Genomic DNA, 18088 nt, shown 5'->3' on the forward strand with positions numbered 1-18088 from the left:
TTCAGACGCAAGATTTTTCAATATCAGGAGGAAGTCATACACTTGAAACGCACTTTTAAAACATTCGTTTCGTGTGGTTATTAACCAGAACAAAATTAATTGTCAATTTCTATATAAATGAACTCGGAAGAAGCGATGTCTAAACTTGTAGTCTGAGAAAGTTTTCACCTTGTGAACTATTGCGTACTTGAGTGTGTGACATTGACAAAGGTCACTAAATAATGTACAATTTAATGTCATGATGTTACTTTTCAATAAAAATTGCACACAAACAAAGGAAAAACAGTGTCTCTGACGGATACTCGCAGAAACGTTTATTAAACGGACAGCATAACGCTTTAACGGGCACGACCGTTAGAAAATCCCACGTCTTTCTTCCAGGGGCGTAGCTACCTGTGCGCGGTACGCATGTGCGTACGAATTTAATAGATGTACCGTATTTTCTCGATTAATCGCCGGATCTTGAAGGGAATGTTGCGAATAAAACCTCAGACGTTTATTTGTAGTACGTTAAACTTGCGCTGTTAAGACTAGAAACACCTGTGTCAAGAAAAATGACCAAAAAACTTTTCTCTACAACAAACTGGAGACTGAAACAAACGCCGGGTTCACAAGACCAAGTTTGAATTAGACGCCAGGGGTGTTTCATTGAGAAAATACGGTAATTGGAGCCCGCGCTCCTCTCCTGAGAGGAGGAACGAGTGACGGAATTCGAGCCCAGCCATATAACAAACAACCCAGGGGAGAGGGTTGAGTGGTTAATGGTTACGGAAATGTTATCCTGACTGTAACATACACGACAAACCCGAAAGGAATGATGGGTAGGGTAGGCTTAGGGTTTCATTTGTTGTAGCGCTGTTGGTCATTTCGGCATTACATAACCTGAATTACGGACCTTCCTAAGAAGCAGGGATTCTCACAGTCGGTTAGTGCGCGGCCTTCCGTGCGGCGGGGGTTCTGAGTTCAATTCTCAGGTTTGAGCTCAAATCCTTGTTTCGTCCTCTTTTCTTTCCCTGTGGCGTGAAACGGAGCAGTAATAGAGAGAGAGAGAGAGAGAGAGGGTGGGGGGAACATGAGCGCACTATGGGCTTCAAGTTTGGCATTAGTGAGTTACCGTTGTAAAAATAAGAACCTTTATCTTTTATCCTAAGGGGTTAGGGAGGGGGATATTTGAAGGGAAGATGGGGCAACGGATTAACCCCAACCAAGATGAAAAATGTGCGTAAACTCACCACTTCATTGGATACATTATTTTATTCTTTCCATGAAAAGGACATACTTCGTCCTTTTCTTCTTTTTTATTCGATTCAGTAACTATTACTATGATAATCGTTAATGAAAGTCGCTTGTTCAATAGTTAAATATATCATTTGTCTGCACGCTTTGTTAGCCCGATAATCACCGATATTTGTTCAGCAACTATTTATTCATTTATTTATTTAGTTATTGATAATTCTGCCATTTATTTTCCTTAGATCAGGGCCGGTTTACACGCCAACATTAGTTCCCTGCACGATCTATCTGCCCAGTGCTAATTGTACACGCTACTATTTACATGCATGGCTGGCCTTTCTATCTAAAGGAAAACGCAAATCAGCCTAATGTGTACCTATTTCAAAAATCCGTAGTTATAAGATCCCTATGCTATTTAAGGTTGTTTCCGGCACTGTTCAAAGTCAGTTAAAAATCTGTTTAAGGGACGGACCATTAGAAAAGTTATGGGGGGGGGGGGTTGGGAATTTTCGAGCCGCAGGAATTTTTTTTCGTTATCAAATTCCTTGAATGAAATTTTTTTAGACCGTAGCATGAATATTTTTTAGGGTTAATTGGCGTGCATGAATTTTTTTCATTTAATTTTCCCTTGCGCGAATATTTTTTTTGTACTCCCCCCCCCCCGCAAAAAAAAAAAGTTTCCTAATGGTCCGTCCCTAGCCTATAGCGACCCAGAGTAGGTCATTAAGCCTGCAGAATAGAAAGCCATAGGTGTCCACTTCAGGAGGACCATGCACTTTCCGGGACATTATTGTACCAGTCCTATTGTTCGATCAGCAAAGAAACAAAACTTGCGCAATAGAGTCTTTATCAACCGACTTTGAGGTGCCGTTGGCTAAGGCTGGAGTTGTAAAGATGCCACGACGGCGAGGGCAACGATAACGTTAAAATCGAAATAGATTGAGGCGATGTTAATAATAATAATAATAATAATAATAATAATAATAATAATAATAATTGACACCTATATAGCGCAATTTCAATAAAAATGCTCGATTGCGCTTCACAGAAGTTCTAAAAACAATAAAATAAAAATAATTCTCAATATATAAGCATATACAAGTAAAAATTAAGAACCTAGTCATGAAAAAACTTGGGAAAATAACAATGTTTTCAAATTCATTTTAAAAGTTGATGGATTTATGGTCGTCCGCATGTCACGTGGTAGGATGTTCACAAAACACCGGACGAATTTTCGACCGGCTGCTTTGTTCAAAGGGAACCGCTTGATATTTAATTTTCGCTCAGTTCATACCGAACTTTGAACGGCTAGACGTCTTAAGTTTCGTACGGGTAAGATGGTTTCGTGTGAACAGAACAACTAAGCGCACGAATTTTCAACCGGTGGAAATTCGTGCATTGCCATGTGAACGCAGCCTAAATGTCAAAACAACAGCTCTGTACGTCACTGCACAACTACGACGTGAAATGCCTAATTTCAGGTGTACGTTGTAGAAGACGTAAATAAGCTACGACGAAATTTTCTTGCTGTATTTCTGAATTTGGATATGGTTCTAAATCTCAGGAATGCAACTCCGAAAGAGTTGCATTCCATTTGACAAAGTAAGTGAATTGGAAAAATCGCATTCACATTTTAAGTGACGTTTTCGCCCACGTCGCCGTGGCGATCGGCATCTTAAACTCCCTACTGTTTCGAGTGGAGCCTCCCAAATAGTTAAAAATTTATACGTCAAAATTAAGAGCAAAAAGTCACTAGAGTCTTGAATATTAGGATAATACATCCGGATTTCAAGTCACGGCAGTGATGTCAGTACATTCTGATAATCAGCGTCTTATCATTTTAGGGGCAGTAGGAGAGTGCTTTTTGGAAAACTCTACGTGCCTTGAAAATAGTTCTGGTCGGCTTGTTCTAGCACCGTTGCCACCTTTCTATTAGCTTCTTTATCAAGGAGCTAGTTTTCTTTGAACCGTTTTTCTCGATGCCATATTAAAAACTGATACAAATTTGGAAAAACAAATTATTAAAACCCAGTGCTAGCAGATAGGTCGAAATCAAAGAATCCTTTCGGTGTGGCGGAAAGTTCGAATTAAGTTTTTTCGGATTCCATTTCTGGAGCTGTTTTTGATTTACCACGATGTACCTCAACTTTAGATTCAGGCGATTTTTCTCCAGTGGGTTTCTCACTGCTTTGAGCACCCGAAGTATCACCCTCGTGTGTGGCTGCGGCGTCGTCATCTTGGTTTTCCTGTAACGATGTTGTCTTTCGATAGGAAACTTGCACGCGAGAACGATGTTCATCTTGGTTGCTGGATTCATGAATGTAACACGAACAAAATCCAACGCCTACGATTATCTGGAAAGCAAATGCACTATATTTTGGTTCTATTAAAACTAATGAAATAAACATGGTTTAGGAGATTGAAAAGCAACAATCTTTAACTGGCTTACTTCGGGACCCTCTAGTTACTGTTTTTTACTGGGAATCAGCACTGGCGCCATTTTCACAATTCGGGTTTACTAAGCCTCGCTTGGACTTGAAAATTGAGTCCAGAGAAGCGGTTGAAGAATAGGAACTACATCGACGTATAGTTCTGGTACTAATAAAATTTCCGCGTACACATTTTCTAGAAAGGAGGCAGAAGGGATCTTCTTGGTTAGGTAGATTTAAGTGTGTACATGTATTACTATTTAGACTTCTTAGGGTTTACAGATCACGTACGTTGCATTGCTCTCCTGGATGAATACAAGACGAAATCTCACGCCTCATCATCAGACTTCTTTTTGAAAATGTGCAATGGAATTCATATGCGGATACGGTGTTCACGTACCTGAATTATGGCAGCAACAATGCCTCCAATACCAATAACAAGTAAATCTGTATTCATCTTATCCACAGCAACCTTTAAACAACCCTGACAATAAAATTAAGAAAGAAGAAACAATATCATAACCATAATTATAATCATAATCTTAATTATATTCATAATCATAATCATAATCAAAATGAAAATCCTAATTATAATTATCATAATCATAATCACATACAGGAGCAGAAGGAGGAGGGGTATCCTAAGGAGTGAGAAAGGGATTGCCCGGACAATTATCCAGGAACTTCACCGCCCATGGTACATATCGAAAAACTGAAATCCAGAAATATTAGCTACACAATTTTTAACGTTTAAAACGCAAAAGTTCAAATAGCTATCGAGATAGTTTAGGCTTTTCAATCCGTTCTATTATCGGCACCCTACATATTAGTAGAAATGACCTGGTACACAGTCCCATTAAGAAATCTTTCTTCCATTTATCAACGATCCCAAGAAAGGCATTCTTCTGCGAAACACTGAGGGCCTTGAGATTGAAAAATTGATGGTTTGCAAAAGCTAATTCTCGTTAATTCTAAACACTGAACCAATTGGCAGGTTTATTTTATGGCACTGGAAACCCCCTCAGTCGAACAGTACCACAAATCGAATAAAACAAAACAAAACAAAAAAGAAGAATAAAAGAAAAGATGACGGCAATAAAAAACAAAGGGAAAAAAATTCATGATGTTTAGTCATGTTACAATTCACATCACAACAATCGAATATCGTACCTGACGTTTAATCTTGCTTAATTCGAACTCAAACCCGCAAGAATGTTTTTGTTCGAGGCAACAGCTGTCTGGTACTTTGTCATATCTGTGACCTCCATAAATAGTGTTTCGCCAATCAGCATAATTTATTACCCCACAACACTTGTCCTGAAAGATAAGATAACATTATTTGGAAAGCGAAAATGATAAAAAAATAGGTAAAATAATAATTTTAAAAAAATAGTAAAGGCGCTAATGAACCAAGGGCTCAAACGGCCGGAAGATGAGGCATGCTAGGGAGTATTGCTACTCGCTGCTGGACGGGAAACTAGTTCATCGCAGGATTAACCCCCAGCGGTATATCGCCGGTACCCATTTATACACCTGGGTGAAGAGAGACAAAGTGGAGAAAAATTCCTTGTCTAAGGAAACAACGTGACAGGCGAAGCTTGAACCCCGGACCTCCAGATCCGAAGTTCGAGGTGTTAACCGCTCGGCTACACACGCCTCCACATATGACCGCCCATATTTTCTGAAGTATAGCGTAACCTTAATCAGGCCAATACAAACCGATTTGTCAGTCCGTGAGTTTTGGTATTAAAATTATATATCTGACCCCAGGATGAACCCCGGTCCTCCAATCCAGATCCAGAGTTCGAGGTGTTAACCGCTCGGCAACAAACGCCTCCACGATAAAAAAATAGGTAAAGATAAAAATGAAGACAAAACAGTGTAATCATCAATTATTGCAAGGCCATCATGACAGTTTAAGAAGAAAGAATGAATCATAGATCCCAATATCTTCTCCTTAACAAACTTTATTGTTCTCCCTTGGTCAGTCGACGCTCTCGTAAGCGACCACCTCAGAAATTCGAAAAAGTGATTTCCACTCTCGTAAGCGACCGCCTGGTGAAAAAATAGAGGGTGGTCGCTTACCAGAGCTTCAGAATTAACTCATTCATAATTCATAAAGGAAAAAAGAAATTTATGTTTGATGAGTGCCTTCATATCTGTAGACACGGCTAAACTTTAAGTTCAATTTTTTTAGACCAAAATAACACAGTTAAAATCTAAAAATTAGTGCATGAGTGGATCTACATCACAAGATTTTTGAAGCCGTTCAAAAAACTCACAGTTCGTGTTTTATCGGGTGTTGCTTTATATGAAGAAGACTCTGAGTGGTCGCTTACGAAAGCGTAAAAACCAAGGAAAAGTCCGGTTGGGTAATCTCAAAAGTGGTTCCGGTCGCTTACGGGAGCTTTTCATTGCAAAGTTCAAATCACAGCTCAAACGGGGTTGCTGAGAAGGTGGTCGTAACCACAGCTGGTCGCGTGCGAGAGTAGTTGCAAGGTGAGCTTCGATTGTAATGATGTAATTTTACGAGCAGAATCAGGAAAAAAACACATTACTATAAACTATCCAAGATCAACTCCATGCAAGACAGGGACGAGGCAGCTGAGCTGTTTTGGTCTTTAAGCAGTGCTGACTGCTGAACTCAAAATAAATTGGGCAAAAGATGCACAGCTACATATTGGAAGACGAAATAGCCAAAGATTGGCTAAAATGATAGAAAGAAAACGCAGAAACACCGTTCGATAGATATAAACTGCCTTTTGAGGAATGTTCACAAAGAAAAACAAAACACTGAAAAGGATCTGTTCAGGAAATGTTTTGAAAAAACCTTCCTGAAAGTATTTATGTTTTGAGCTTGAGAATATTTCAAATGAACGATAAAACAGTTTTTTAATGGGGTTGAGTATTGATGTGAGGAATTATGCCAATCGATCTTTTGTAAGGCGTAACGGTCTTCATATCAATCCCTGCGAACTCCCAAATGCCCAACAAATGCCTCAGGAACAGAGTTGGGGGAAGGCTTTGAACTGCCTGAGCATTAAGAATGAAAGCTGGACGAGTAAATTCATTATCAACTAACCTCCTTTTGTAATTTGTCGACATTAACCAACGTTTCATACAGTCCCGTCCTTCCATACACTCCTATCTTTTCCTTTAAGTCCTCTTTAAACTTACTCTTCAGCTAGACAGAGTTGGTTAAAATTAGTAACAAAAGTTACATCAAATGTAGGAAATAAAAACCTTCCTTCTACTGTAACAGTGTAAGCGGCTGTGGGTGAATTATAGATTCACACAGACAGGTTCAGGGTCGCTACCAAATTCGATTCCCATTTAAAAGGAATTTTGTATTGGCTGATACCCAGATATATGAATTAGGTTAATTTTTCTGTACCCGTTCTACATTTCTATACCTCTCTTCCCTAAAGTTTACTTAGTGTTTAAAAATGGTGCTGTAAGTGCCAGGGTTTCCCTAAAGCGGCTAAAAAGGAAACGAACAAAGGTCGAGCGAGTTAGTTTATGATATCAATTTTCACTGCTTATGACCGCGCATGACAAAAACTTGCTCGGGTTATGAAGACGGAATCCACCAGGAAATTAAGTGGTACTAATTTTAGTTTTCAGTGGATAAAAACCTTGTACCAGAATAATTTAAAGAAATTGCATTCTTTTTAACATTTTTCATGGGCTAAAGGTGTAATAAATCATCTGTAGTGAAACCAAAGAAAATTTCTCATGGAAGTCAGAGAAAATGAATGTCAAATTTCACACGAATTGTGATTACACATGCCAGGTAAAATTATGAAAATTTCATGAGTATCATGTAACTTTTTGAAATTTGACATTCATTTTCCGGGGATCCAATAGGAAATTTTTCTGGGTTTTACTACAGATGACTTATTACATCTTTAGCCCTTAAAAAATGTAAAAAACATTGCAATTATGCTTTTAATTATTCTGGTACAAGATTTTTGTCCACTGCAAATCAAAATTACTCAATGTCCTGGTGGGTTCCGTCTTAAAGTGTTAGGAAGTCAAACTGCAAAGCGAAATAATGGGTACAGTATGTTGCCCAGTATCCGGACACTTCAGTTTAACATTGCAATAACTTTCCTTTGTTAGTCGCATGAGCTCTGAAATTTGGCCCAGAGAAAATCTAGTTAGTCCTTAATATGACGAGAGACAGTTTAACTTTTTTGCCTTTGTTTCCATTGCAAAATTAATATTTTTGCAGAGCTCCTATGTTGCCCAGTATCCGGACAGCTGGCCCAGTATCCGGACACAACAATAACAAAGTAATTGTACATAAATTTCGACAGGCAAGCGACTTATAAGCTTCTCTTGCACTTGCAAAGTAGTCTGGCAATCGATTCCAAAAATATAACCTACAATAGCATCCTGAAATAAAACATAACAAATGACTGGGGTATGGTGGGGAACGCGAGCGGTTGTTTTAAAAATGGTATAATTCTCACTTCCTTGTCTACGAACTTTTTCACTGGTTTAAGGAAGGCGTCCGTGGACATACCGAAGCCGGAGTTTGCAAGCTCAATTAGCCAATCTGCAAACGACTTTTTTTCTTCATTTTTTTTTTTTTTTTTTTTTTTTAAAAAGCTTGGGGAAGGGACCTCAATCCGACGGTCAAAGGTCACTCTCCTATTTAGTCTGACCTTCAGTGTTGATTTCTTCATGCTCAGTCCCAACAATAAGCCTGCTTTTCTAGCACTAATTGCTCCTTCTTTCACATCTCCCAATCCCTTTGTGACATTTTTCAGACCGTTACAACCCCATTCTAGCAGTCACAACTGGGGAAAGTATGAGAATTCCAGGTTCAACTCAGACGCTTTCGGTTATATATAGAAAATGCAGTCACGCGAAACAAGCCGTGCTCACGAAATCACGTCGCCTCTGAATGAGTGAAGAAAATTTCCATACGGAGTTGAGTAGAATTACATTGTACGACTATATCATATATCCTAAGCTTTAATTATAATTACTGATATGAAATAAATCTTATCCGGATAATGTACACAGCTAATTCATCAATTCTTTACAGCAAATGAAAAACTGTCCGGATACTGGGCACCTGACATCAATACTTACTGAATGTTTCTGGCCTCCGTTATTCCAAACAAATCGAATGTCAAGAAGAATTAATAAACTTTCTGAAAACCTGACTTCCTTAAGTATCTCCACTTTAAAAATAAAACAGTTTCTTTGAAAATATCACACATTACCCTCCTTTTTCTGAGCAGCACTAATTTCACTGCGCAGTAAACAGCGTAAATATTAGCCATAAACAGTCTACTCACCTGAACAGAAGGGCGTCTTCTGCGACTGTTTCGCAAACTTTCAAATCGCCAAAACTTTCATCTTAAAGCTGAAGTGTTCAGCTTTCATCGGAATACTTCGTTTACCGAGAACTGAAAAGGGCGCCTCAAAAATTGAGTTTTTGTTTCAAGTGTCCGGATACTGGTACCGTCCGGATACTGGGCAACATACTGTATTTAGAATTTTTACGGAATTGCAATCTGAAAAGAATGATTTTTGACTTATTCTTTGCTTGGTAACCGTCCTGGATTTTGAAATGAATTGTTTTTTGGCGTTTTCTCGTTAGGTAACCGGGCGACGTTTTTATGTCCGTTCATCGCCATCAGGCATGCCATTTTTCCCAGCTCTGCACTACCGACTGTACGATTGACAGAAAAAGTGACAAGGCGCGGCTGCTCAGCTGGTTCTCGGAAAATGGCGCAAGCACATCTGTTTGACATGTGAAGAAGTTTAGTGCGAAAACGAAAAGATAGCAAGAAAAGCGAAAAAAACGACTCGAAGGATGACAACTGCTACACAATCGACTAATATTAATATGCCGTCAGATCCTGACACTGCCGAGAAGTTGGAGGCAAAAGTTTTGAGGATGGAAACTTCACATAGAGGTAAGTTTTATAATATGCGCTTGGGAATATAGGACAAATAAAAAACACACAAAAAAGTTTGCATCTGCAGATGAAAATGTTTTTAAAGTTGATTTGTGGCTGTAAGTAATGTCTATTTTGCCGTAACCAGGATCTCAGCATCTTTGGGTAAAATTCGCGGATTTTACAATGGTAACTGTCAGCTAAGGCATATAAACTTAATAAAATTATCCGTACCCTAGCTTTTCAAACGTTTGCCTCAAGAATTAGTATCGTAGTTAATTGTCCTCTGAAAACAACAATTTTCAAAAACTGTATATTACTCTAAGGGGGTGTTTACATGAGAAAACTCGCACCGGCACGAGTTTCATACCGGGATGACTGTTTTGTTTTGTATGGCGTATACATGATGACTGGGTCATTTCACATCTCGTTATTTGAAGGTATACTTCATGTTCATTGATAAAATACACGTAAGATTCAAAATCGCAAACGTTGCGCATGCGCTACCCATTCCAGTCTACGGGCACACCAATTTTCACACCAAAACGTGTGGTCGTTTCGCCTTTACATGATATGGTTGTGAGATTTTGTACCGGAGTGAAATTCTCGCCTCGTTACAACAACCAGGGTGAACTCACACCGGAGTGACTTGCGCCGGTATGACATTTTGTGGTGGTATCATGTAAACAAATGTAGAGCCATGAGAGGGCACGGGAGTGAACTCACTGCTGTGCGAAAGTCGCCCTGGTGTCATGTAAACACCCCTTCGATTATTTTATGCAAACATCACTTAATCCTGGTAACTAAAAGTCGCAAGTTTAATTTAGACATGTTTTACCCTTTTGGAGTAGTCTACCCCAAGACCTCCGGCAACCAATGCAAGAAGAGCTGATGCTAATAGTAGGGCTGTTAACTAAAGGGATAAGGAGAAACAACTCTTTAGTAACATGATTACCGGTATTTTAAAGTTTTCCTCCCATCCCAAGGTCCTGCAGGAGAATATTATTGTTTGTGTTTATACATGTAAGGAGTGTAAGGTTAGGTGTTTGTTGTAATATACATGAAATGGCTTAGTTTATGCAAATGTTACCATATCTGTCAAGAAACAAAAACTGACAACAACAACTAAAATACAATGGGTTGCAGTGATGAAGTTATGTCGGTTGTGTATTTGCTGTGGGACAGCTGGAGTTTAAGGGTTATATCATAATGCAGGACTTTTACAATTCCTTGTTCCTAAAAAAATTGTGTACCTCCTCTAGTTCTATGCCCAAGATACTTCCTGATGCACAAGGAAACCTTTTAAGTGCTGGTAACCATGAAATGGTTCAAGTATTGCTAGTAATCCAGGATTATATAGGAAATACCCTACCATAAATTTTGATGTGATGTTCAGGTGGTACATGTAACAAGAGTTTTTTTAAAATTCTGAACTAGCCTGTGAACATGAGGCTCTCAGGTGGGGTATAGAATTAAGAGAAACTCTTGCTCTCCTAGAAGTCTACCATATCATGAATCAATGAATCAATGTTTCGTTATAAGGTCCTGAAAAAAAGAAATAATTTTCTTACCACTGCTACTGTTTTCTTCAGGTCACAAAAGTTTGCATTTTTGATCCAGCAGCATAACAGAACAGCCCAAACAATTCCGTCAATCAAGCTTAAAATTCCAGCCACAAGAAGAACAATAGGGGCTCTTTGTATAGGTAAGCTGGTAGAAATTGTAGCATGTGTTTTTTCTTCAACAATCACTGCACTACCAGCACTAATCATGAAAATACCAGTCAGCTGCAAAAATTGTTGGCAAAAAATGTAAGAAGGATGCTGTCTTTCTTAATAAAGGCAGCATCCTTCTAATATTTAATTGTAGAGTAGACCAGACAATACTCTAATTAACAAGCCTTAATGTCCTGTTGGCTTGAATTGTTCTTCAAAAAAATAATTCCAGCAGCAAGTAACAACGTACACCTTCTTATAATAAACTAAAGACATTGCTAAACCTCTTCCCCAGGGCTTTTCCCTTAATAAATGGGTGGGGATGGCCCGTAGAAGAGGCTACTACTTTAAGAGCACGGTTTTTTTTCTGGGGGGCGGGGGTTCAAGACCTCATTTAATACGATCTCTTATTAAGAAAGATGGCCCTTTGTACCCCTGCCCCACTCCCCAGGATGATTGCCCATTCAGTTTACTCGTACACTATACTAATTTGTTCCGGTGTTTCAAAACATACCAGTGCACAAACAGTCAGGCCTGGAAGGCATTTTTTTTTAATGAACCTTTCCTGGCTATCCTCTGCTTCCATTTCAATCATATGAATGAACTGTGGTGGGAAAGATATAGAAAAGAGCAAATTAAAATTAATTGCCAGGTAGTGCATGTAAGGTAGTCCGGATTCTGAAATGCGAGAAATTTTTTGTTTATAAAATCTGGAATTCTTGGGTTTGGAATCCATAATTCAGCTAAACAACATCTGGAATCCCATTAAAGGAATCCTAGTTCCACCAACAAGGAATCCAGAATCCAGTACCTAGAATCCGTAATCCACAGTATTGAATCTAAAATCCAATACTACCATAGTCAATTCGGTCCGTTGTCCGCTTAATAGAGGTTTTTAACAATAGAAATTAGCTAGTTACAATTGATTTTAGGTGTCTGCGTCCGCCTAATAGAGGTGCCCGCTGAATAGGGGTTCGTTATAAAGGAAAATATAAGACGTTAATTTCGGGACCCGGCTTAGTGTCTGTCCGCTTAATAGAGAGTGTCTGCTTAATTTGGGATCCACTTAATAGAGGCTTCACTGAAAGTGCCGGGTAAGGTGGGCACGTAAATATCCGAAACAAAAATGGGGCACGAGCTCAAATTGCTCAAACTAAATGGAGAGTAATTATACTTAGTCCGTATCAGACGAAACTATACCACGTAATGAATAAGGTTGTGTCAAATTCCACGCTTTTTCCTGTTGCATGTAAATTTCAGTTTGTATATCAATAAAGGATAACTGAAACCAACATGTCTTGACAAGAGGACGAAATGAAAAGATTCATTTCCCCAACGTTCTATAAAATGTAACAGATTCATTTATACAACTTTCATTTATATATAACCCTAACATTAAAACACTGACAGATGATACGAGGTAAAGCGAAATCCTATATAAGGCATATCTCTTTTTTAGCGCTATACCTCTTAGCAACGCTTAGTAATTTATGACAGGCGACATGGACACAAGGAAGTATTTGCCATTAGAAACGGAAAGTTTTTACGAGCCCAACGATAACACCGAAATCTTTTTGCCCGGAAAGCTTTCTCGAATGATGGAGCAGAAGCTTGCGAATAATACTAACCGGTCACAAAGGATCTGCTGCCGAAGGAGAGCAGATCCTACGAAGGTTGCACGATGCTTCCTTATATCTGTTATCTTTCAAATCGCGTTTCCTCTCATGGTATTATGACTCTCCAGAGCCTAATAGCGAAATATCCAGGCAGCTGATATTGATGCTAGGAAGCCTTCAGCTATATTCAAAACATCGACAGACAAAGAGTAATATTTTCAGGCGATGTTGACTCCGAGCAATCGAGTTCAGATCAAACTGTTGACAAATTCTTTTGTTGCTATCAACTTTGACTAAGGTTATCAAATTTCCGTATTAACATCTTCGGTGAAGTGTCATGTCATGCGCCCGTTTTTCGATGACATTATGTTCCTTATCTTGTAAACATTAAAACTAAAGAATATAACGACTCTTTTAATAAACGCACGAAACGACCTTGCAACAATTCATAATGCACACCATTCACCCATTCCGGCATCATTTTAAGATGTTGATACTTCTCGAAGGATTGCGTGATTCTTCGGACTGTGACCGTTGTACTGTGTCTCAACAAAACATAGCGATAAAATGTATAATAAAATAAATCCTTTCGGAGGTTGTTTAGGTGCTCATCGTATAAAGATGATTTTGTTAAGAAATCACTAAAGTTCAAATTTTTCTTGCAGAAAGCAGAATCATAAAGTGGGCTCCTTGTTTAGATCGTTCGCTGTATTAAAGATGGTGAGTCGCGTGACCAAGTTTATCAATTTGCTATGGTACAAACAAGCTTGGTTCACGTCATGTAAATGTTCATTTTTTTTATTGTCTTTATTTTTAATGTGTACAAATCTGAATCTGTTTATACAGACCGAAACTGTGGCTTGACTTTGGTGTTAAGTGTAGACAAAAAAACACTCTCCGATCTCGTTTTCATAGATTTAAGTTGAAAATCCCATGCGCATAACCACACCCTATTAAATAAAACGTCCTTTACTCTAAAGTGTATACTAGCTCGTACATGTAATTTATCTAAAAGCGCAATGAAGTCAATCCTTGCTTATACCGCGGAAACAACACTTAATTTCGCTAGGACTGTAATACTAATCGTCGTGTTGAAATTAGCTATCATTTGAATACGAACCCGACTACAGTATGCTATCAAAATCATGAAATAAATAATACTTGTTCCATACCTGTAAATCTTTCCTTGCTTGTAATCAAACAGCGATTCCTGACACGACATTAGTCCGTTTCGGTTCGATGACTTACTTGAGCCCTCATATTTCCGCTTTCTCTAGCTCTGCCATTCCCTGTTCTGAATAATTATAATCACGTGTCTGGCGTGATAAGTTGAAAGCGCATTGAAAAATTTAACTGGGCTGTAGGTTGGACAGGATATATAGCATGTAGTTAAAAATATGTTTCTTAATATATTTAGTAATATGGTTCGAGTTTATAACGGGTAAATTCGCGTAATTTTTAACCAAGAGAAAATGAATTGTATTTACCGATACGACAGTGACCATACGACGAACGAACAGGCATATAGTTAAAAATTACTAACACATATCAGGTGACGTCACGCAATACACCGAGCTGAAGGCTTCAGCTGTCCGTATGTTCGGGTATAGGATGCTGCTAGCAACAAGATTTAAAAGACAAGGAAGCGTTGTGCAACCTTCACAGGATCTGCTTGTTAGTATACAGGTACGTTAATTTCGCAAGCTTCTTTTCCGTGTATAGAATAAGTAACATGAAGCCATAGGCAGTCAGACGTAATGTATACCGGTAATAACTAACAATACAATATCAGGATTATAGATTGACAAACGAGGATCAGAACTGAGGAGTCGGAGGTAGTGAATAAAGACTTATTAGTGTATACTACCCGCGAGAGCAAAACTCGGCAAAATGCCATTGAAACCGGCCAGCGAAGTTAAGGTGATTCGCTGGTTTTGCACTGCGCATCTCTTACTGCGCATAACAAGATGGCCGCCGTGAAAAAGAGCATTCAAAGTAACATTATTAAAATTAAGTTGACTGAAGAGAAACGCTATAAGAATTTTAGGTTGTGGTTGATTCTTGCCGAGATGAGACTCAGTGGGTTGGGAATGTGCATAACGTAAGCAGTACGCGTGTTACTGAGTTCGACTTTCTTACGGAGAACCTCGATAGTGGACATCAAACGTGTGCTACCTCACTTTAATTTCCATTTAAGCGCCCTCTTTATCACATTGCGTCCTAACTGTGATATCTCGATGTAAAATCTGAAAAAACGGATTATTTAATGCCTCCTTCCCCCTTCCACATACATGCCGTTTTGAAACTCTCCCTAGTCCTCTCTCAATAATCGGAGAAAATGCATGTGGTGCGCACTTTCTGCAGCTCTGCCGCAAAAACGAGTACGGTGGCCCCATTTTTTATTTCATGATTTTAGTAAGAACAGTGCTTCCTTTCAATGAGAAGAAAATTGGCATAAATCTATGTTCAGTTTTTTGGCAATTTTACTAAATTGTACGGATTAAGCTACAACGAATCGAAAAGCTCGTGTCCAAATTAAGTCTACTTTGGAGCGTAAAGTAAAAACAAGGGCATAAAAAGGTATTTTTCTGGTACGTTAGTAGATAAAAATTACATTTAAATCAAATTCTGTGCGATACCACTTGCATCATCGAGAAAATCTGCCCTTTTTGTCTAGTTTTGGGCCGCGCGCGGTTTTTGCCAAAGGGTCGTAAATAGCCGTATTTGTCAGCATTGTGACGTCAAAACGAGCACCGTAACCGACACTTTTAATCGCTTTTTTGTCATCTTCTTGACTTGTTGCATCAGTGTACCAAGTTTCATCTACAGTCTATGTTAGATTCTTTTACTAAGGAATCGCCTAAAACGTGAATGCGAGCTTTGTTTTGAAATTGACCAGGACAAATCAAAAGACCATGGTAAAGGGCCGTAAAGGAATACTTAATTGGAACTAATACATATTTTTTTTTACCACTCTTCAGTCGAATATTGAGCTCCGGTCCTCTTTTGTCGATCACCGGAATTGACGGGCTGCCTGTGGAATAGAGTAGGTATAAGCAGTTCCGGGCATAATGATTTCGGTATTATCACCACTCATTTAGTAACAGTCTTTGTTGTTTCCGAAAGAAAAATACCCCCCTTTGCGATTGGTCGCTTAACAATGGGCAACAATTCTCCGTATTTGCCTGTAATCATCCTAAACCGCCACTTGCCTTGAAAAAAGGGTGACATCTGTTACTCTCTATTAGCCAATCAATGCGTTAGATTCAGACCCAATTTCCATAATTGGGCACATTGACGAAACCCGACAGAGAGGGGTTTGTTGTTTGTTGATCTATGCACAAGAAACTTGGAAGGGCTATCACGATGTGGCTTCGTGTTTTTGAGCTTTTCGTTGTTTTCTCTATCAGTAGGTAAGTCAACTTGACGGAAATTCGGATTCTATGAACACTAGATGTTTTGTTGATCCTGGCAAGGGCGATTTTGTTTTTAGCTTGTATATACTTAGCGTTATTTGTGGTTGACAAGCAGCTCTACTGGCAAACGAGCTCTTTCTGGGTTGAATTTCAAGTCACTGGTTTAGTTGCCTCAGTGGGAAAAAGAACTTCAAAGTTCGAAGTTTTCACTCTTCGCGTTCCTTTGTGTAGCCCGTAAAAAATAACCTCATTATCATAGAAAAGTACTTTCGAAGTAAACAATGCCGGTGCTAAAAATTAAATTTCATTTTGATAACATAATATCTTCAGTACGCGACCAATTATTGTTATAAAAATACATTGCAATACAAAAGAAAGCCTGAAACATTCAGGCTTTCGGGGACAGTTATCACAACTTGACCTTAGTTTCAATGTCATCATCCGGCCCTGGCTACCATAGGTAGCTACGCGCCACATTTTTTGTACTGCAACCTTTCCTGGGTGAGCGTTGCCTTTCAGAAGCTGTTGCTGGCCCCTTTCTGGTATGCCACACGTTTTCACTATATAAAATATGTCCATTATATGTGCTAAGTTTGTCTCCCTCCACATAATGTGACTCAAGGCCTTTATACGGGCATTTAATACCACAGCAATGTTGGACTCTTCTTAGGACTTTCTGTAACACTGGGTCTGAGGCTGTCCAATCCGTAAGGTAATCAGCACCCACTGACATAGCTTTCAACCGTTCAATTAAGAGTTCTGTTTCCTCAGGGATCTTCGCTATGTTATCCGGCAAAGGTAACTGATTAAGGCCATCGGCGTTGCTGTGATTTTTACCCTCTCTGTAAACCCGTTCCTAGTCGTAGGCTGCCAGAGGTAGAACCCACCTTGGAATTCTTGGTGTAAGAGTACTTCAAGAGCCTGGCTAGACTTTCTCAAAAGCCCGACTTGTGGCAAGTCTAGAGCCTGGTTAAGGCCTGGTTTCCATGGTCATTCTGAGAACGAAGGATAACAAGGCTTACCAGGGATACCGTAATTAACCATGCGTTTTGCACATATGGTAAAGCTGGTAATCGTAGTTTGAATACCAGAAAACCCTGGCTGGTTGAACCAGGCTTGGATCCCGGTTAACCCTGGTTCAGCCATGATTTTGGTTGGAACAGTTTTCTCTCTTAAACAGACCTTAAAACGGCTGGTGGCCTGTAATCGTCTTGAATTTCTGTCCGTAACTTGTTGAGGCTTAGTATAACCGCAGCTCTCCCCTTATCTAGTTGGGCATGGTTTCGTTCTGCAGGACACAGAGTCCTCAAGGCGTACGTTATGGGCCTTTGTTCCATCAACGATGTGGGACAATACTGCCCCCAGTCCGTAAGGTGAGGCGTCATTAGAAAATACAAGTTCTTTTTTGGGGTCATACTGGACTAGGAGATCTGAGGAATTTAATTACATGCACTATTAACTTGGTTTAATACTTCCACCTGGCTTTCATCCAATGGCCATTTACAGTCCTTGGGAAGTAGTTTATGTTAAGGAGTCAAGATTACAAATTTGGCAAGTGAAGAGTATAATAATAGTTCGTTTTGGAAGCTCTGTTTTCCGGCAGGTTGTTGGTGTACCAATGAGCACCAACAGTGCACCTTTGTTGGCTGATCTCTTCGCTCAAACCTTCGAGTACGATTTCATGGTCAAGACAATGAAACAGGACATTACAAAAGCCATCCAGTTCAGCAACACCTTTCGGTGCATCGACGATTTATTCAG

The 18088-nt window shown here is 39.2% G+C and overlaps 1 protein-coding gene across 2 annotated transcripts; it reads right to left on the reverse strand.

Annotated features, from left to right (window-relative positions):
- Positions 1-1732: 1732 nt before the first annotated feature.
- On the reverse strand, positions 1733-14224 carry LOC140941132 (CD63 antigen-like). Of its 2 annotated transcripts, none has more exons than XM_073390102.1 (8): positions 14084-14224; positions 11810-11899; positions 11152-11367; positions 10419-10493; positions 6745-6846; positions 4833-4979; positions 4063-4146; positions 1733-3587 (listed from the first exon to the last, which is right to left on the reverse strand). In XM_073390102.1, the coding sequence occupies exons 2-8, from the start codon at positions 11888-11890 to the stop codon at positions 3321-3323; spliced, it is 972 nt and encodes a 323-aa protein (XP_073246203.1). In that variant the 5' UTR covers positions 11891-11899; positions 14084-14224; the 3' UTR covers positions 1733-3320. The 2 variants fall into 2 exon arrangements, with proteins under 2 accessions (XP_073246203.1, XP_073246204.1); XM_073390103.1 differs by lacking the exon at positions 14084-14224 and adding an exon at positions 12924-13199.
- Between the last annotated feature and the right edge of the window lie 3864 nt (positions 14225-18088).

Source organism: Porites lutea, chromosome 6 (genome assembly GCF_958299795.1).
Source record: "Porites lutea chromosome 6, jaPorLute2.1, whole genome shotgun sequence".
Taxonomy (NCBI): domain Eukaryota; kingdom Metazoa; phylum Cnidaria; class Anthozoa; order Scleractinia; family Poritidae; genus Porites; species Porites lutea.

Coding starts and splice junctions, on each gene's coding strand:
- LOC140941132 (XM_073390102.1), bottom strand. CDS start 11,890: ATGATTGAAATGGAAGCAGAGGATAGCCAGGAAAGGTTCATTAAAAAA. Junction 10,494..11,151: donor TGAAGAAAACAGTAGCAGTG/GTAAGAAAATTA, acceptor TTATCCCTTTAG/TTAACAGCCCTACTATTAGC. Junction 4,147..4,832: donor TAAGCAAGATTAAACGTCAG/GTACGATATTCG, acceptor TTTTATTGTCAG/GGTTGTTTAAAGGTTGCTGT.